General features: G+C 38.5%; 1 protein-coding gene across 5 annotated transcripts in view; it reads right to left on the minus strand.

Moving 5' to 3' along the window:
• The window catches only part of PLCB1 (phospholipase C beta 1), a 663,588-nt gene that overhangs the window by 202,213 nt on the left and 439,418 nt on the right, over positions 1-21,957 (minus strand). For all 5 annotated transcript variants that reach the window (XR_013441954.1, XM_036122370.2, XM_036122371.2 and 2 more), the window contains exons 5-8: positions 10,924-11,003; positions 9,061-9,114; positions 7,904-7,979; positions 173-273 (exon numbers count right to left, since the gene is read on the minus strand). Coding sequence is in view for 4 of the 5 variants with exons in the window: in XM_036122370.2 (XP_035978263.1) it covers positions 173-273; positions 7,904-7,979; positions 9,061-9,114; positions 10,924-11,003 (311 nt within the window). In the remaining variant the exon portion in view is untranslated. The remainder of the gene's footprint in view (positions 1-172; positions 274-7,903; positions 7,980-9,060; positions 9,115-10,923; positions 11,004-21,957) is intronic.

Genomic DNA, 21,957 nt, shown 5'->3' on the forward strand with positions numbered 1-21,957 from the left:
CTCATGGGTAGGAATGTTGATTGTCTCCAACAAATGACACAGAAGCATTGTTGTCATTCACAGTGTCCAAAGAGTTCTGTCTCCCTCTATTGCTCAAAATCCTACCAGAGCCACCCCGAGCACCCCTGCAAGCTGAAAAAGAGTGGGTTAAAATGCTGTGTTGTTCTCTTACAATTCGGAAAAGATGTTATCAATTTCAGGTCGAGGGCAAAGGTTGTTCAGGAAAACTCTGTACACTTCTGGAGTGAAATCTTCTTGAGGTATTGAATCGTTCTGGGAAATAAAGCAATAGGGTCAGTGAAATGTCTTTTTCTTTCCCTAGCTTACCGCGCCCCCTTTCATGTCTCTCTCTCCCTTCCTCTTTTTCCAGGAGGTCAGGGTAAACATTCAGAAAACTTCTATGAGTCCAGCTGTAGAGTTCATTTGGACACTGGCTTTGAGGAATCAAAAGCCGTACTTTCTGTTGCTTTTTCATTATCATTTAAGCTTAAGAGTTTTCTGCGTCTAAAGGGATGTTAAAGCGGTTTTTAAAGTATATTTACTAAGTAAGTTAGACCTAGCAAAACCAGGGTCTGTATAGCAGATTTCTTTTAGGTTGTTTTTTTCTTTTTTAGTTTTAATCTTTTTAAACAGTCGTTATAAAATACACATACCATAAAAATGACCATTTTAACCATTTTTCAGTGTACAGTGGCATGAAGAATTTTCACATTGTTTATGTGCTATTTAGCAGATGTTTGAATGATTTTTTTTTTTAAAGATTTTATTTATTTATTTGACAGAGAGAGAGACAGCGAGAGAGGGAACACAAGCAGGGGGAGTGGGAGAGGGAGAAGCAGGCTTCCTGCCGAGCCAGGAGCCCGATGTGGGACTCGATCCCGGGATTCCAGGATCATGACCTGAGCCGAAGGCAGTCGCTTAACCAACTGAGCCACCCAGGCGCCCCTGAATGATTTTTTTTAAAGAGCAAAGGACCTGGAAATAGACATTTTCAAAATGAAAACATAAATTCAAATTTTGTATCTTTTTTTTTTTTTCCAAACAATGTTCTTTGTGGGTTAAGTAATCTGATAAATTGTAGAACAGTTTTTGTAAGTAAGACAGCACTAGTCATTATTTCTCACTGATTCCCCTTGGTCTTACTGTTTGGGAAGCAAGTCATTGATATAAAAAGTCATTTCTGTGACTTATTTTTCTGTTTAGTCGGGCTGCCATGGAAACCGGAAGCATGTATTCAAGGCTTTGTTAACAGGAAAGACATTCTTCATGCTGTTTTCCTATTTCAGGTATGTGTTTATATAATTATTTTTATTTTCAAGCCCTTAAACAAAACAAAACAAAAAACCCTTCCTTTTACCATATGCATATGTTTTGAAAGGTACTTTTATAGAAATACCTAAAATTGTTCTCTGAAATTGTACCCTGCCTGCTAACAGATAAGAGAAATGAACTCACCACTTGGCAAACAGCAGGAGTCTCATATTTGTGGAATGAATGGATAAAATAATATTTCCTTTACTAAATCCATTTATAGAGCAGGAATAAAGTCTATTTTGCAAAACAGAATTTTGAGATAAGCAAACAACACCTGTTGCACTATACATAGCAAGGTCCATTACCTAGCAGTGGTCCAATGTAGGATCGTTATACATGGGTCTTACTGAGCTTTTATTTTTTTCTCTCTTCTTGTGTTAGTTTAAAACCTCTTCTTCCTGAACTGGGTTTTGTCTTCCATTCTGGGCTACTGTTACATTTCACTGGTGTGGTATTTCAACACTCTAATTGTATTGTGCTCCCAGTTGTATGGTTCTGTTTCTTGCTAACACACAGAACTACACAAGCTAGGACCTGTGTGTTGCTTGTTAACTTCTAGATCTCCAGTGTGTAACATACAGTAAGTCCACAATAAATATTTACGAAATAAATAAATGTAATCTTTTAGAAAGGTGGAAGATGAGAGAACAGAATTCCCATAGGATATCAGATTCAACTGAAGTCATTTATATAAGATTCCATATACATAATTTCAGAGAACAGTATGCTTTCCTAAAACTCTGTTGGTTATTTACCAGCTGTGAATTAGGACTTCTTATTAAAGAGGAAAAATTAATGAGATAATCTAAATAAACACAATATTATTTTCATTGCCAGTTAGATGTTAGCACATAGAAAAGAAACCACTTCAATAGAGCTGATTTTCTTTGTCTCATTTTTTTTTGCCCAGCTTGACTGATGAGGCTATCCTAAAGCCTTTGGGGTCAGTGTAGGAAAATAGGAGAAGAAATATTTTTGGAGACATGAGTTAAAATGAGCATCATTGAAAGCTGAACTTAAAGGGTATAGGGGAGGTATTTGTGGAAAATCTATTGACAAGTCCTAATTCCTTACATCTTAAACAAGGCTGAAATTCACAAATCTCATTTAAATATTTTCTTTTCCTGGATCTCATGATTTGGTGAAGTGGATGGAACAGATTCATTGTATCCTATCTGAGCGGGAGGAAGCCCCCAGTCCAACACTCTAAAGATCATACTCAATGTTCAAATACTCTTCTGTAATCCTTCCTGACCACACTAGCTAAAGATGGCACAGTCTTCTTTTGTGCTCAGAATCGGCATTTATATACTTTTATTATAACATCTATCACACAGTTCCCCCCATATTTTTTATATTTCTGATTTTCTACTAGACTGTGAGTTTTTGAGTGAAGTGACTATCTCTTCTTTAATTCCTTTGTGTCACAAACATGCTGCCAGGCATATAATAGTTACCCAATCAACGTCTGCTGGTGAAGCCAGGATATGGGACCTGACCTAAGGTTTTTTGTCTTATAGTCTAAGACTTGGCTCACCACATCATGTTTCCAATACAAAACAGATCATCAGTGATTATTTGTTGCTATTGTTATCAGAAATTTTTGTAGGGACAATTAAGAAGGGTATTATAGTCTGAATTGGACCCATTTATTCCAGAAACTGCAAAGTATTGGCAAACTTTAAAAATGAAGTTACTTCGGGCGCCTGGGTGGCTCAGTTGGTTAAGCGACTGCCTTCGGCTCAGGTCATGATCCTGGAGTCCCCGGATCGAGTCCCACATCGGGCTCCCTGCTCAGCAGGGAGTCTGCTTCTCCCTCTGACCCTCCTCCCTCTCATGCTCTCTGTCTCTCATTCTCTCTCTCGCAAATAAGTAAAACCTTAAAAAAAAAAAAGTAAAAATAAAAAATAAAAAATAAATAAAAATGAAATTACTTCAATTCCATGCTTGGATACAAAGAATCCCAAAAGGGAAAAGATTCTTTTAAAATTTGATGGTAGTACTGATGGCATTTGTATTTCCAGATTCCATAGACCTAGTTATGACATATCCACATGCTAAATTAAAAATAAGAAAGAGAAAAAAACCCTACATATATGCAAATGAAAAATACTCAGAGGAAAATAATTAAGATTTACTGAGCACTTACTGTATGCCAGACATGAGGAGCTTTACTTACATGTTTTCATTTGATCCCTTGTCAACTTTATGTGGTTGTGACCCTTTTCAGATGCAAACACTAGGGACATGGCAGCTTATAAAACTTGTCTAAGGTCCCAAGTGTTTGTGCATGGAGCTGCTATGGCTTTGAACCTAGGTTGTTTGATTCCATTACTCACACTATAATCCAACAAACTAAATGTTCACATCAACTTATTCTCAGTATTTTTGTTCTAAATCTATAAGGCAGGGGCGCCTGGGTGGCTCAGTTGGTTAAGCAACTGCCTTCGGCTCAGGTCATGATCCTGGAGTCCCGGGATCGAGTCCCGCATCGGACTCCCTGCTCAGCGGGGAGTCTGCTTCTCCCTCTGATCCTCCTCCTTTCATGCTCTCTGTCTCCCATTCTCTCTCTCAGATAAATAAATAAAAAATCTTAAAAAAAAAAATAAATCTATAAGGCAAAATTGAGTTGGCCATAGAGTACGTGAAATAATTACAAGTAAATTACTCATAATACACCAAATTCTTAGTGTGGTTTAAAGATAGAATTTTGATATTAGTGATTTTAGGAGTCACAGTTACATAAATGATTGTATTTCTGATTTATATTCTGGGTGTATGACATAGGAGAAAGGCAATATATTATAGTCATCCTGGGAGAAGTTTTTTTACATTTTATTTATTGTATTCCTCAGTAAAATTTGTGGTACTCTTTTTTAAAAATATTTTATTTATTTATTTATTTATGTATTTGAGAGAGAGAGAGAGCATAAGCAGGGAGAGAGACAGAGGGGGAGAGAGAGAGAATCTCAAGCAGACTCTGTGCTGAGCGCAGGGCCCGATGGAGGGCTCGATCTCACGACCCTGAAATCATGACCTGAGCAGAAACCAAGAGTTGGGTGCTTAACCAACTGAGCCATCCAGGTGCCCTCTATGGTATTCTTTTTTTTTTTTCTTAAAGATTTTGTTTATTTATTTGAGAGAGAGGCACAGTGAGAGAGGGAACACAAGCAGGGGGAAAGGGAGAGGGAGAAGCGGACTTCCCGCTGAGCAGGGAGCCCGACCCGGGGCTCGATCCCAGGACCCCGGGACCATGATCTGAGCCAAAGGCAGACGCTTAATGACTGAGCCACCCAGGCGCCCCTATGGTATTCTTTAAATCCAAAATAATCACTGTTTTCCTTGGTATTAAATATAAGTTCATAGCTATAATAAACTTTATTATTTAAAGCAAATACACCTGACCCTTGAACAATGCAGAGGTTTGGGGGTGCCGACCCTCTGCCACACAGTCAAAAATCTATGTATAACTTTTGATTCCTCAAAAACTTTACTAATAGCCTACTGTTGATTGGGAGCCTTACTGATAACATCAGTAGTCGATTAACACAGATTTTGTATATTATATATATTCTATATGGTATTCTTAGAATAACATAGCCTAGAGAAAAGAAAATGTTATTAAGAAAATCATAAGGAAGAGAAAATACATTTACAGTACTGTACTGTGTTTACTGAAAAAATCCACATATAAGTGGACCTGTGCGATTTAAAAATCTGTGTTGTTCTGGGGTCAACTGTCCATGGATTCATTCCTATCTTGTTCATTAAAGTGCCAGTGCTATGTAATACTATAACACAACTCCAAATGTCACTGAGCTATTTTCAAGTTAATAAGCCTGAAATCAAAGGCAATTTGGTACAAGTAAACTACTTTCAGTTCTCAGAAAATTTGTGGGTAAAATGGTAATTTTCTGAATATGGAAAGGTCTCCGAAGGTCTCCCTGGAAAATATGTTTGGATTATTAATAGAAGGACAGTAATTGCTTTTTCTCTCTTTTTAGATACAGTGCTACTTTTTAACAATTAAGGTAACTTTGGCAAGCAACTGTAATCTCTAAAGGAGTACCCTCTAAAGGAATGTGTTATTCCAGCAGATCGTGTTGGCCAGGATACAACTTCAAGTGCATTAATTATCCCTAACAATGTGCACAAAGATAATGTTTAAAAAATCTCAACAGGATATCCACTGTGTTTCTGGTAATGTATCTATTTACAGAACACAATTCAATCTAGTCTGAACGACCACTGGCTATGAAATGAGGCTCCCAGATATACAACGCTATCTACCATTTATGTAACCTTTTCTTCTGTGTAGTGTTTAAAACACCTCTTGTCAGTGTATTCAGAATCTTTTTCCTAATTAGTGGATACTTTCTAGAACCTCTGTTCTGTAGATTTGAAATTACAACAAGGATTTAAAATACAGGCAGTTTAGGGAAACATTTACTTCCAAGCCCTGAAATTATCTTTGGTTTTTAGATCTTTAGAAAGCATCCTAATTCTACAAATCGTCAGTCCTCCAAGTAAAGTATACTTTACTATGAATAATGATCTTTCAAGACTTCATGATGGAGGTTGATTCTGTTCTTTTAAAAATCTCCAATTTGTTTTCAGAAAATTACCATAACATCTAAATTACTAAAGATAATTTTTTTCTCAATTTAAACATAACTCCTGTTATTTGAATCTTATTTTCTTTTAAGAATGTCTCCAGTTGATATTGGTCTGAAAGCATGAACCTGTAATAGACATAGTGGATTGTAAAAACTCAATTTATATTTATGGACTGAATTGTCAGAATCCAATTGTTTAGAAAATTGCCATTTACAGAGAATTGGTTGATGGATTTGATTTTCTAGTCAGCTTCATTTTCTATTCTTTCTTTCCCTTAGCTAGATTTATAATAGGTTAAAATTTTTGGTCATTATAGTCATAAGATGTTATCCAGTAAAGGTAAAATCAGGAGGAATTGCAGAGGAAAAATATTCTTTTCATGTCTTTCTAAATTCATCTCTCAAGCTTTCTTTTTATGCTTAAATGCAGAGGTCTTTTTTGTTACTCAGACCAGTAAATTCTTTCCAGCCTCAGGGCTTTGCACACATTGTTTTCTTTTTCTGGAATGATCCTCTCTTATTCACAATGGCAGCACTCTACTCCTTTTGCTCATGGCACCACTCCCCACCCCGCCCCCCATTTACACTTGTGTTGGTCCACATGTTTGAGGAGAGCCCGCAGAAACTCTGTGGTCCTTGAATCTTGGGACTATATTTTTTTCATTACCCCATTCTCAGTGCCTGAGGGCAGGTAGTAAGAGCTCAAGAAATATTTGTTGAGCAAACAATGGGACCTTAACTAGCATATCTATCCTACCCCAGAGCATCTAAGAAAGAGCAATAATAAGTTTGGTCATTTTATTTTGCTTATGAAAGTGAAGGTTAAATTGTTTGGGGGAGCCTCTCCGTGGCTCTGTCCAGTGTTGGCAGCATCACCAGCCTTTTCTACCTATAACAGGAAACTCAGAGTGGGGGAGAACTCTTTCATTTCTTTCCGTTACCTACCAAAGTCCTTAATAAACTTCACTTTTCTGAAAAGTATTCACAACAAAAATGGGCTGACAAATTTAGTAATAGCACTCAATACTTTTTCATAAACTAATGATAAGTTTAGCAATGGCTTCTTAACTTCATTCAATGCAACTTGAACATTGCCAGAGTGTTCCAAGAGGCTCAAAGTTTCTCCCTATAGTATAAGTGTTATCCTTGGGAAAGAGCTTACTTGTTGCTTAGATACTAGGATAAAAATAATTTGCAATGGAGAGACGAGTTCTGCATATAGCCTGAGAAAAATGTTTTATACAACAGACTCCGATCTCCTAGAAACGACGGTAACAAATAATTTTAGAGCCAGTTATATAGAAATGCATTGAAATGAAGGCAAATTAATTTGTGTGGGCAACATACATGGGTGCCTCCAATGTGTTGGGCCTAAAAAAAAAGCATGATACGTGGTTTTCCTCTCATCCACTTTACCACAATATGAGCAAAGTAGGGGGTCTCCAAACTGAGCCTGCACTCCTCCCAGCAAAAACTTTGTGAGCACAGCCCTGCAGAGTATGTCAATATAGTTATGTCTAAACATGTGTTACCATGTTAATTGCGTATTAACTTATACCTCTTAAAACTAGACATTTAAAAAGGATGGAATGCGATGAAATGGATATTTCAAATATCTTCCTAACCATAATCCATAATTATTAGCTAACATCTCCAGGGACATCAACAAAGGATTTGTTATTAAGGAGAAGTTTAAATTCTTAACAATAATGGTCAATACCTTTTTATATTAGATGGTTCTTAAAAATCATTATTTACAAAGAACAAGGGTCTTTCTAGATCAACATATTGGGTTTATGGGAATGAAAGAAAATATAATTATGGTGGCTCCATACATTGTAAATATTAACAAGTGAGTCCTATGGTCTTCTTAATTTAAAAAAGTGTTTGGGTAATACGGGGGCAAGTTATATTTCAGTATAATTATTCACAGCTATTTAGTAGTGCTAATTTTAGAAAAGCAACATGCTCACCCTTGAAGATGGAAGACTACAAGCCTCTAAAGCAGTTTCGACTCGCTTCCGGTCTGCTGAGAACAAGCGGTATATGCTGTGAAGTGAAATCACAACCCTGAGTTATGGATCATAGGTTTATAGATGACACCAACTGACAGTATCCCATTGAATCAAACCCTTTTGTCATTCAAGATATCCACTGCTTCATGCATCTGCATATAGGTTCTAAAAGATCTATGTATGTGCTTTTTAAAATGAAGATGTTTAATATAAAATCAACATCTTGAGGCAAAGGTGATGACCCAATTAAAAAACATTGTCCTAAATAGCCTCTAAGAGTAAGCACTAAAATACATCCTTGATAACTCGGTCTCCTTGCTGCTACCTATTGCTCTAAAGGTTTACATTATTAACATTATTAAGAAACAAGTAATTACTACTATTATTAATAATAATTTAACATTGCAATGAACAGGAGCCTACGAGTAGCTAGTAGGTCAAAGGGTAAAGATTAAGGATGCATTCTAAAAAAGAAAATTTATGTGTATCAGCTATACTTCAATAAAAAAGTGGTCAATTTATTGACAAATAGAGTTTAAGTATTATATTAAAAATAGAATTGAATATAAGAATTTGAATTTATGGGATCTATCAAAACATGACAAAATCTAGCGTCCAGAGCCCACCAGTCCCACAAGGAATATGGTAGAGTTGAATTGTCATTGTCTCCTCCAGATGGGGTTTCACTCCAGTTCTTCGGGCTCCTGGTTTGCTTCATCCCCTAAATTCCCTGACTGGTTTCTGTTGACATTTGAGTTTGCAGCCCCTCCTTCAAGGCTAGCATCATCTTGGTAGAAAGAGACACTGAAGTCGCCCAGTTGCCATTCCTAGAACAGATCTGAATCTTAAAGGCCTTTTGGGTTTAACAGTAAGTTTCCCCCACCCCTTCCCCCCTCTTCCTGCTTTGTTGTTTCTTGAAAATGATGCCACAGTAAAATCTCTATGAGGAAACCAGCTGCATTGATGTGAACATGGGGCATGAGGGAGAACGGGGTTACCATGCATTCTCAGGCTCCCACTTGGGCCAGTGGAGAAACAAAACAGAGCCATGGCACAGAGTCAAATCTTTGAGAAAAGAACATGAACACTGACTGGGAAATGCTCCCATAGCTTACTTTTTGAGAGGAATGCGCCCTTCTGGAGTGACTTGCAGCTTAAGCTTAGTATAGCTGTTGGAGAAACAGAAAAGAAAGTGTTTAATCTTTAAAAAGCTGTCTATTAAAGAATAAAATATATAGAAAAGTGTTCATGCGTATGCACCAGTTGCTGAATCTCAACAAACTGTCCAGGCCTCTGCAGTCGGCACTCGAATCAAGAAATAGAAACTTCTCCCTTTAGCAGCATCCCAAAAGCCCCTCTCATGCCCCTTTCCAGAGCCAGGCCCACAAAGGGAACCATTATTCTGACTTCAAACAACATACATTTCTTTTTGGCCGGTTTTGCACTTTATATAAATGGAATCACATCCTTTTGTGTCTGGCTTCTTTCGTTCCATATTATGTTTTTGATATCCATCCTCATTTTTTGCTTATAGCTGTGGATCATTCACTCTCATTGCAAAGTATTTGATTGTGTCAATATAACTACTGCATTTATCTCTTCGACTGCTTTTGGACATGTGGATAGAGAGACAGAGCAACAGAAATTTCAAACGCTGCTGATGGGTGTGTGGATTGGGATTACCACTTTAGGAAACTGCATATGACCCATCAATCCCCCATCTAGATGTAGAGGTAGCAGAAAGGCTTATAACGGATTCATCAAAAGGCATGTTCTAGAATGTCCATAGCAGCTATTCGTAGGGAGACACTTGTTGGAAAGGGACATTTGCAATTGATAATGATTAGCCAAATAGAGGTTTACTGGCTATAACATGCAACGTTCCAGATAAGACGTCTTCTTTATCTCCGTGTCCCCTTCGACTAATATCACCTGGCACAATAAATGTTCTAGAAACGTCTGTTAGTTGAAGGATGGAGAGATCAGAGTCAGTAAAAAGAAAGAAGAAAGGAAGGGGGTAGGGGGAGGCATTAGAAGGGTCTTCAAGGTGACAAACTAAAGAGGAGATGATCACATGAAAAAAACATTTAAGTGAAGACCTATGGAGTACTAACAGTAAAAGGAATTCACAGAAGAGTAATAAAGAAATGTAGGCTGGAGTCTTAGGTCTCGAATGATGGGTATGTCTTACAGAAGAAGAGGAAAAAGAGAAAGGTAATAAAATAGAGGACTAGTAATGTTTCCGCTTGTGGTTTTGATTTCAAGGCTTCCCAACCTCCTGGCCATCCATAGCTTCCAAAGTGAACGCAGCCAGCTCTCCTTGCTGCTCGTCTGGCAAAAATCATTATTTTCCTTGGTCAAATTATTTTTAGAAAGACTGTGTAATTCCAGAGTGATTGGGTAATCCTGTTTTGCTTCTCTTTCCTTCTCGTTTTCACTCTGTGCCTTCCTCCACATCTTTTTCTCTTTTCTTCCTAACACTTTCTGTGATGGTCTAAGGGCAGGAATCAGGACATCAGCCTATTGATTTAGGTAGGCAGGGAAGTTATTATAGCATCTATCAGAGATCTAAGACTGGAGAGAAATGAGTACCGTATGTTCTTCTTTCCCTTTGTCAGATTAATAATTGATATGACACAGGCCTATGTAGAAGCAAAAGGCTCTCTGAAATTAATAATTTTTGGTTCTGAGCACAGCTGCCGGGATTTGGACGTGTCTCCTTATAGTGTGTCAAAGACACTGACATTCAGAGGAGCTCAGCCTAACACGGATGTGCAGCTCGGAGGAAAAGAGCGATCTGTCTTGGAAGTTTTCCAATTCCAAACAGTGGAGGTATCAGTTCTCTAACAAATCCCAAAGGGAAGTTTATGTTTATCAATGTGCGAAGCTGGTGCAGCATAAACAAAAGACTCACAAAGGAGAAAGGAAACTGACTCAGAAGAAGCAACACCCTTAGTAATAAAATTAGAGCTACTTACGCTTTTTCCAGAAATGCGTCTCTTGACATGTTTTGGGCCAGCAGGTTTGTTGCCAAACTGAAAACCTCATTTGTCCATTCCTGAAAGATGTAAATCACACTTGCATTAGCTTAAATACTCTCCAGTCATTAGACACATGTTTTTAGCTAGGCTACCAGGAAGGGCAAATTAGTTCAATTTGTATGCCTAAGGGATTTTTTTGTCTTTCTTTTCTTTTTCTTTCTTTTTTCTCTTTCTTTCTTTTTTCTTTCTTTCTTTCTCTCTCTCTCTCTCCTTCCCTCTCTTCCTTTCTTCCTTCCTTCCCTCCCTCCTTCGATCTTTCTTTCTTTCTTTTGTAAAAATGACATAATTAAATTCAAGTCCCCGAGTTACTGCTCCTTTCTAAGGAAATGTTCTTTACACATAAACAAAATTTTGTCTGCTTTTAAAAATCCTTATTTATAGGGAACTGGCAGATTGCCTTTCAGTAACCAAGTATTTTTTACTACTTTCCTAGCATTATAAATAGATAGTTATAGAAAAGTTGAAAATATAGTCAAATATATTTTCAGTACACCTGCAGATGTAATCTTCCTGCTTTACTACTCAAGCCAAAGCAGCTATACCAGGGAACCTTTAAATATTAATTACAGTTCTAGAAGTTCTTGAAATCATTTGCAGTCACAATGTCACACTCTCCCAATTCTGTCAGTCCCTCACTACTCCCCTAATCTTAATCCCTACCTCAAACCACTCACCAGTGATCTCACTTGGCTTCCAAGAAAATGGAAAAGAGCAAATCCACACAAAAAGTTGAAGTTCCATTTTGAGTGATGGTTTTGAACACAAAATTAACATCTTTCCCCCCCCATTCTTTAAGAGAAGACAAGAGAGCTAAGAAACCATGTTTTTTAATTCAACAGCTTTTCCATCTCATTGTATTATTTCTGCTGTTGTTTTGTTGGCCTTCTGTGTTTTGCCTCCTGACTTAAGGCACTGATAATATACCATCATGTAACACAGTGACATTTGAGCTAGGACTTGGGGTATAGAGTGCTGAAGGAGGGAAGAGGGAATTCTAAGCAAAGAAAACTGGGAGAAAAATCAGAGGTAAGCACACATAGTAGGACCCAGACGGAATGGGGAGGAGTCTAATAGGAATTGGAAAAAAGAAGGTGAGTTGCAATGAGAAAAGTAGAGTTGGGGCAGAGTATGGAGAGCATTTAAGTCTGTTGCAGTATCTGGAGATAATTTAGCAAGAAATGTGAAATTACTGAAGGCCCATTTTTGGGTGAGAGATGAGGAGAGCTGAGGCCAGATTGTGTGTAGGGAGATTATCTGGTGGCCATTTGGAGGATGGAGTTGAAGCTGAGAAACCAAAAAGAAGGAACTCAGTTAAGAAGCTGTCCCAGTTTAGGAGAGAATTTTGGGGGCCTTGACCTCTATACACTATTGGTGGAGGGCTTGGAAGATCACAGCACAGAGTAATTGTGAGTGAAGCAAAAGAACTGACCACCACACTTTATGTATGAGCACAGAAGAATTGGAATAACTTTTTAACAGCTTTAAAATAAATTTCCTCAAGTCTGATCATTTTAAACTAAGAGTAACTACTAGCTCTGGTTTTTATAATATGTTTCTGGTATAATAGCTTCTGAGCTAAGGGTCAAACTTTAGACATTCCTACCTCGATGGGAACTTTACCATTTTGTATGTTTACTGGGGGTCAATTCCACCCTGAAATAGGTACGGTGAAGGCATTATGAAGAGTTGGGGAAATTTAAACTGGGTCTGACCTTTTAGGTCAAAAGGTAAGGTCTCTATTATACCCAGCCCAATAGAAATACCATGTGAGCTACATATATAATTTAAAAATTTCTAGTAGCCACATTAAAAAAGTAGAAGTAAACAGGTGAAACTAGTTTTAATATATATATTTTTAGCTAATATTTCATAAACATTACCAATCATGTACTCAACATAAAATTGAGATATTTTGTATTCTTTTTATGTGCCTAGTCTTTAAAGTGAGGTACGGGTTTTACACTTACAGCCCATCTCAGTTGGCATTGGCAACCTTCCAGGTACTCAGTCAGCCACAGGTAGCTGGTGGCTGTGGCTGTAGCATTTGGTCAGGTCTTCTAGATCCTTAGCTCTTTTTATGGGTCCTTTATCAAACCAGTTGAAGGATAGCATCATCACCACCTTTACCACATAGCCACAGTTAGCTCATTCAGCAAGTCAAGTGTAATTTATTTTCATCACATTCTCAGAATGTGAGCATCTAAATTTCCAAGTGTGGAATTCTTAGAATTCACTGGCTTCCTGCAGCCTTTTGAGATGTTCAAAAGATCTGACCCAGGCTACATCAGAGATTCAGGCACTAATGCAATGACCAAGGGAACTTTAGAAATCACCCAACTCTTGGTTGGGTACTGGTCTCAGTCTATATCACACTGAGCTAAAACAACATGTGTCCTCCTTTGGTTTCCCCAGAAGCAGACCCTGAGACAAGGATTTATGAAGAAGGGTTTATTATGAAGGGTTTTCTGGCACCTTTATAGGGGACTGAGCAGGATTGGGAGTAGAAAGGTTGAAGGAAGAAGGAAGAAGGCAGATGGTAACTTTGGCTTTCTCCATCCTGATATAGACCACACATCAAGTTGAGTTTTTGATGAAGAACAAGGGAGCTGGAGTGTGGTAATGCCTGTGCCTGTTATTCTTGGTTAAGGGCTAGTGGAGGGGATGGAATCCCCAGGCACTTCCTGGTTTCTTTGATAGTAGGCAAAGGGGGTTCCAGATCCAGAGGGAGCAGCCAACAAAGAGACAAGGGTCCTGGCTGTTGGAAGTGAAGCATTGTGTATGAAAGTGGAAAAGGACTGGAAGGGACACAGGCAGAGCCCTCTAGAGTTTACTATAGCAGCATACCATATCTCAGGACTTTTGGGTACATTGTGCAACCAAAGCCTTGAGGGAATGGATTCCTATATGTTCTAGAGCAGTGCTTCTGAATCTTTCATGTACATAGAAACTGCTGGGGGCAGGAGGGGGTGGAGGGTCTTGCTGAAATGCAGATGATGATTCAGGAAGTCTGGAGAGGGGACAGAGAATGTGCATCCCAAGCGAAGTCTGCTGAACCATGCTAGGAGCAGCAAGGTTCTAGAGTAGACTTGCAGCACTGATGGAAAGTTTGGTAGAAATGAAGGACTTTAAGCTCCACACCAGATCTTTGGACTCAGAATCCACTTATTTTTCAAGAAACCTTTGTATTTTTTTTTTTTTTTTTATATTAATGTTTGTTTGAGCATGCTGCTGGGCCAGGAACTGCATTTTGAGTAGCAAGGTGTGCCAGGGCCTGGTTTAGGAAACATTATTCTAATCTTTGTGCTTGATCCCCAAGCAAATAAAGAACTTATTTTGGTTATTTGTTTGAAAATAACCAAAAGGCTCTCACAGCTGCATTAAGAACAACATGGCTAAAAAACTGTGGCCAGAGCTGCTTAAAGTAGCCTCGGCTCATTCAGAGATTATGGCATATGCTTTGCGGCAGGATAGACCGATCCCACCCTGGCAGGATTCTCATACATCCAATGCTCTGCCCTGATGAGTTTGGCACTGGAAGGACAGCTTCTTATTTCAATCTGGAGGGTTGGTTTTTCTACTTTGATAGACAAGATTCTGATGATTACCACTAAGCTTGGCTCTGCTTCTACTATTTCAACCCTGAAGCTTCTTAAATGACATTTTCTGTTTTATGATCAATCTTTTTGCACACAGGGGATAACAGAGACCTGAACGAGAGAAAACATATCTGAAGGTCAACTTCCATGGAATTTCATCTGGAGTTTAAGGGCACATGTTTGTGCCTTAACATCTGCAAGACCGTTTGTGCAATTCCCTCACCACGCAGATGAGGGCACACTTACTGAGATGCCGGGCTTGACACTATTATAGATCCCAAGTTTTCCTACCAGGTCGAAAAGTCAACGCACTTTTCTTTCTTTTTCTTTTTTTTTTTTTTTTTTTAAAGATTTTATTTATTTTCTTGACAGAGAGAGACATAGCGAGAGCAGGAACACAAGCAGGGGGAGTGGGAGAGGGAGAAGCAGGCTTCCCGCAGAGCAGGGAGCCCGATGTGGGACTCGATCCCAGGACCCTGGGATCATGACCTGAGCCGAAGGCAGACGCTTAACGACTGAGCCACCCAGGCGCCCAACGCACTTTTATTTCTAAAGCCACTTCAGTTCCACCATTCTTGGCACAGGATTTATGTGTTTGCTTAATACCGCCAACAATTGTTTCACAATTGTCAATTACTCTCAGAGGTATTGTTTGAGTATTTACTCTGCACTGACCTAAGTCCTTTGCATCCGATCACTTCATTAGTTCTTACAACAATTCTCTAGGAGGTAGGTACTGTTATTAGCCTCATTTTACAGAGGAGGATTCCAAGTTTCAAAGCACTTATAAGATTTATTTATATTCTCAGAGCTGATAAAAGTCACAATTTGGGATTAAATCACTGGTTTCTTGGGCTCCAAACCCTGTACTCTCAGATACTGTGCACTCTGTCATTTTGTTCTAGAAAATTTTAAGGTGGCTAATACAGTTCAACAAGATAAAAAAGATAAGTAAATCCACTTCACTGTATTCTGTATAAAACGTGGACTCAGCACTTACGAGGGGCTAGTCATTGTTCTAGGTATTTGGCAAATAATTAACTCGTTGAAACCTCACAACTACTCTACGAGATAAATTCTGTTATTAGCACCCCATTTGTATAAATGAGAAAGCTGAGGCACAGAGGCATTCACTGACTGGCATAGGGTCACACAGCTCATTATAGGCACACCTGAGATTTGAATCCAGGACGTTTGCTGCTGGGATCTATACACCTTACCGTTGTACTATGATGATGAAGCAAACTATGGAGTTTATGAAGTAAACACCTTAACAACATGTTGTAAGGATGACGTTAGAGGAGATAAAATGGAGAGGGGGTGAGGTCAGTCACAAAATGTAAGTCTAAAGTCTTGGAACTTTGATAGAGGTAGGTCACAATTTCTATTCACACTTGCCTTAACCAATGTAAAGAGAGATTCAATCACAACATGCTCGACCCTTGCCCTAGATCCAAATGCCAATCATGCAGCAGTTCAACCATGATGACTAGTTCTGAGAACAGAGAGAAATTTCTCCCATTGGCATTCACACCTCTTAACTTCTTGGTTTAACTTGTCACTGCAAGGGGGTATACAGACAGAGACAGAGTCTTCTGGAAGAAACAGAATTCTTGCAGACATTTCTCCTTCCTATTGTTCTCATTTATGTTACCTTTAATATTTCAGTGTCTTTATTTTACCTTTCTTTTCTTTCACTATTATATATTTCTCTTATACACAGAAATACAGATAATAGTGTAACTAACACAGATCAAAATGTAATAAATGTCCACATTGCGCCATATTTACTTTAGTACTTTTTAAAAATTATATCCTTAGGATGTAGCAGTGCAGATTAATTCTATGCTGTGCATAGAATGTTTCTCCCTGATCCCATTTTTCTCCCTTTCTCCAGGAGCAGGTTCTATCTCAAAAGGTAGATATCAATACCAAATCTATTTTCATGTGGTATAGATCAGGATTCAGCAAACTAAGGCTTGAGGGCTAAATCCAGCCTGTCACCTGTTTTTGTAAATAAAGTTTTATTGAAATACAGCTATGCTTGTTCATTTACATATTGTCGGTGGCTGCTTTCAGGCTATAATAGCAGAGTTGAGTGGTTTGCAAGAGAGCCAAAAGGGCAAAGTATTTACTATCTGGCCCTTTACAGAAAAAAGTTTGCTGGTCCTTGGTATGGATGGACCCCTGTATATTTAAAATAGTACATAAATCATATCATACTGTATGCATCTTTGGTCAATGGCTATTTGCAACCAACATTATACCTTTAAATGTATCCTTGCTTCTACGTGTGGGTCTAGTTAATTAATTTTAACTATTATGCTATTCCACTATAGGAATGTAGTTTATTAATTCATTATTTTATTGATGGACATTTATGGTTTCTTCCTCCAGAAAGTCTGGTTTGCATAAACTTACTTCCTGTTGCCCTAATCACATCTGGGAGATTCTCTAGGGTGAATATCATTAATTCTTAGAATCCATGTATCTTCATCAGTACCCGATGCTGACACTTGCTCATCAAAGTGGGAAGGACGCCAAGTTCCCATTGGCAGTGTAGGAGAGCTTGCATTTTACCATATTCTCAAAAACATTTGCCATTATCAGACTTCCAGAAAATGTTGACAAATCTGATGGATGCAATGTGGGATCTTGCAGTGGTCTTAATAGGCATCCCTGGGCACCTGAGTGGCTCAGTCGTTAAGTGTCTGCCTTCGGCTCAGGTCACGGTCCCAGGGTCCTGGGATCGAGCTCCGCGTCGGGCTCCCTGCTCCACGGGAAGCCTGCTTCTCCCTCTCCCTCTGCCCCTGCTTGTGTTCCCTCTCTCGCTGTGTCTCTCTCTGTCAAATAAATAAATAAAATCTTTAAAAAAAAAATAGGCATCCCTGACTTACCAGCAGAGTTGAGCATCATTTTATATATGTCGGGCCTGTTCCACTTTTTCTTTTCTGCAAATTTCCTCTTAACATTCTTAACACACTTTTAAGGTATTTGTGCTTATTGTCTTTAAAAAGGGGAGAGTTTTTGTTTGAGGTTTGAGGTTCAGCACAGGATTGTGGTTCAGTATCATTCCTATTGAGAGAAACAAAGTGCCACACGGTGGCTTTGTGTTATAAATGGTGCCCGGGGCATCGTGGCTTGCAAGGCACCCACCCAGATCGTGGCTGTGACCTGAGACCAAGCACCTGGAGTCGCAGAGAAAAGGCAGAATGTGGCCTCTGTCCCCTAAAACATGTCTTCATGCAGTCGGTTCTTGGGGAAAGAAAAATATTCTAAAAGGAATACTGAATATACATAGAAATTATGAGTCCATGCTACCTTAATAAAGTAAAGGAGCGACAAATGATAATAATCTCAAAGCAAGTGCTTCCAGAGTGCCTGATTTGGAAGTTTCAATTTCTCAATCTATTATATTAATTTTCAAAAGGTTTCTGGGATAAATAATAATTTATACAAGACACGTTAATATTTGTGGGACATATGAAGGTCCTAACAACTTTAAATAGCTGTCTATTTATTTTTCATTTTTTGGCACACCCCTACTGCCATCAGTGATAACAGTGTCATTCCCATCACCTAGGCCCATAAGCGGGTAATGGTTTGGGATTTGAGTAAGAAGGAACATTGTGCTTCTCATTCAGAGTTGCATTGCCTGGCTGAGCACATTTCTCTCACCTACTGGCATGCATCAGAATTAATCTCACTGAGCATTTGTCTTGATGGTACAGTAAAGAGTCTTCATGGTGAAAGATGGTCTATGAGTTATAAAGACTTTCATTAAAAGCAGAAAGGACTGTCGGAGAAGTCACTGCATTTATGATACTACATAGAGCATTTAGAATTTCGGTAAAATTTCTGGTACAGTGTCTGCTTTGGCTGGCAGTGAAGGTCTTATATTTTATAGTCAAAATGTTCACCTCATACTCAGAGAGAAATGGTTGTCACATAAAATATAGTTACCAAAACAAAACAAAAACCAGAAAGCATATTAGGACCCAGTATTATCACTACCGGGACACTAGAAAATTATATTACTCAAATGATGTAATATCAAGGAAAGGTGCATAATTATTTCCAAAAGACTATGTGATTCAAATGCCTTTAAGCTACAATTGACAAAAGCACAACTCAAACTAGCCTGGAAAATAGGAGAATTTCTCAGGGACACTGGAGATTTCCTGTAATTGAAGGAAAAATTGAGCAAACTGCAGGAGTAAAAAAAAAGGTATAATACAAGACATCAGGAAACTGGGGCCTAAATGTGCCAAGGGGATTGTCTTTATTGCTTTTCCATTGCTCTCTCCTACCTGGTGGCATTCTTTTTTCTACTGATCAGCTTCGTTCCCATGGCCACCAACTGCACCAAAAGTTGTTACACACGGCCCCTCCCAACACCAGAGATAGTCTGATGACCTTACTTCCAGTATGAAAAATCCTGGCAAAGGTCTCTGATTGGTCTACTTCTAGAACAGTCTAGTCAAGTAAGAACCTAGCAGTATCCAGGAGACCAAATCATTGGAACTGAGGGAGAAGCAGTGAGTAGAAGGACAGAAGAGAATAAAAACACTACATATATCCATTCACAGGAGTACCTTGTAAAAGAGCAGGTGGAAAAAAAGGATGTGAGTGTTCATACCTTGTGTGGGACCTCATAGTTCTGCATCCCATTCTTTTTATAAAATGGGTAATAAATCCACACTTTTGACTTGAGTTGACTTCATGAATGAATGAATGTGTCAATGAAAGAGAGTTATATCTGTGCCTTACAATTAATGCCTTTTGAAATTAATTTTTATGTCTTCCTCATTGTTATAAGTATTCAATCACCATTCTCGGCTACAGGGTTTTAGATAATCACTTTACACATTTCTTATTGCAATTGGAACTATGCTGGAATAGGTTGTAAGAACTCAAGAGTACCGTGTACAACATTGGGCTGAGGAGGCTCTCCAATTAGGAAAGTACAGAAGTTTTAGGGTTAGGGCTTAGGGCATCTACGTGGGCTTCATAGACATGCTTTATGCTTTGCTTTATTCTTTGGGCTATCTTCTGAAGGACTGTTGTGCCATTATCTTTTTCCAGATAAGTGAAGCATTGCTGTAGTACATGGTCCCCTGATGACCTAAGGAAGAGTTCACATACTTAAAAGTGCAATTTGCAAGACGTGGAAGTGCAAGGATCCACATTTTGGGAGGTAACAGTGTAGTATAGCTTGAGTCTTCTTCCAACCCCTCTTGACCTTGCCCTGCTCCATGGGAAAAATTTAATGTGGTGAAATCAAGTTAAAATGAATATTAACAGAGTTCTTCAAAGGGGAAAGAATAAAGCCTCTGAAAAGAACAGCATCTGTGGCACAGCGTGGAAGAAAAGAGGAAGATGTTTGCTCTGGTTAAGTTCTCAAGATGAGAGGTTTTCAGCTCTACCATTGTGAATCTCAGATGTGTTTTGAGCGTCAGCTGAGGGACACTCTCCTCCCCCTCCAGCTAGTTGACTGAGTCATTGCTCATTTGTACAGCTGAGAAAATGTTGATCGAGTGCCCTCATATGAAACCCCTAAAGCTTCCTTTTCATGGCTTTCATGTCAACCCGCCATAGTCTTGAAATGGTTCTTTCCAAAAGCCTCATGTCACTTTTATGAAAACACTCGCTATTATGTCTTCTAAACCTCGCAGTTTCAATGCTAATGAGTACTTCGGTTTGAATCCGCTGGAGTGCTGCATACTATAGACAGTAAGTGTATGTAAGCAGGGTCTGTAATTATAATCGATAGCATTGTTTATTGTTTAAAAAGTAATTCTGTTTGAGCAGATCAAGTGAAAAAAAATTTTTAAAGAAAAAAAAATCCAGCTAATTTCTTTGGTAAGATGTATATCAAGTGGAATAAAAGGAGCAATCATAATTTCTTGGGAGTAAAGTGGTGCTGCTTATCCATTAAATGAACTCTGACAAAATTAAAACTGCATTCCTTGAAATGTGATTAGTAAACTACACACAGGTACTTCCTCATTAAGTTATAACTTAACCTATGGAATTCTGCTAAAATATAATTTTCTCATTTGGAAGTCAATTTGTTTTAAATACTGTAATTATATCCCCCAACTTTATTTTAAATTGTTTTACAAGCTGGATTCTTTCCCTTTAGATGCAGGGGTATTTGGCCTTCAGTAAGGACTCTATCCTGTTAGCCCTTCCTCCACTGGGAGAATTACTCTTTGCTTTTGGCTCCAATTGCTTCCCTTTTGCTCATTTTCTCACTGCCTGTGGAAGGGCAAATCTTGAATATAACTTGTGCTTCTTTTCTAATTCAAAATTAAAATTCTGTCATTAGTTTATGTAATAATTCTTGCTGACCCTCATATTATTGATGCTTTTGCTAGTTTATTTAAAAATAAGTCTTACTGGATTTCAGACCCCGCTCTGCTACTCTCTAGCTGTGGGACCCACTGCTCGCTGTGGGACCCACTGCTCAGTGTGGGACCCACTGCTCAGTACTACCTAATATCCATTTTCCCCTTCTCTCCTCACGGAAACCTGACATTATTCAGGCCAACAATATATAATAATTGAAAAATATGCATTTTTCAACATCTCCAGCAACTAGGGTGGCAATGTGACACATGAGGAACCACACGTCAGCAGAAGTCTGAGAGGAAAATGTGGTTTCTGATATAGAGGCTCTGTTCTTTTTGCTATTGGGACCACACATGCAATGGCTGGAGCTGCAGAAGCCTCTTGATCTATGAGGAAATGGCGTGGGAATTATAGGGTTGAGACCAAGGCCTTGATATCCTTGAGTCACTGAATCAATGCCAGAAACACCTACCTTTAGGCTTCCTGCTGCATGAGGAAAGAAAAAAAAAAAAAAAGCAAACAAGATGCAAACAAATAAAAAGTCCTTAATTTATCTAAGCTACTGTTTACTTTGGTTTTCTATTACTCAGGGTCAAATGTAACCCCTGCCTGATAGAACTGTCTTGGGCAAGTTTTTTAACCTGTACAACATTCATTTGCCTTATAAAAAGGAGGAAATCACAGGACTTACTTCACAGGCTGTTATGACAATTAAGGGAGATAGTTCATATTAAATGTTTAGATCGGTAACAGCGACAACACATGCTTAGTAAATGGTAGCAATCTAAAAATGTATTATTTATCAAAGAAACACATATATAGATTTTCAAAAAAAATTGTCCAGAGGGGCTATAAAGAAAAAGCAATGATTGCTTGTGATACTCTTACCCTAGTTCTGTTTCTTGACAGCTATTCTCAGCATTTCTATTCTTAAATTCCTGGGGGTTAATTCCATATTTCTAATTAATCTATTTATACTGCTTTCTCTTGATTGACCAATTTTAGAATTTAACTATCAATA

Source organism: Halichoerus grypus, chromosome 10 (genome assembly GCF_964656455.1).
Source record: "Halichoerus grypus chromosome 10, mHalGry1.hap1.1, whole genome shotgun sequence".
In the NCBI taxonomy this organism is placed as follows: domain Eukaryota; kingdom Metazoa; phylum Chordata; class Mammalia; order Carnivora; family Phocidae; genus Halichoerus; species Halichoerus grypus.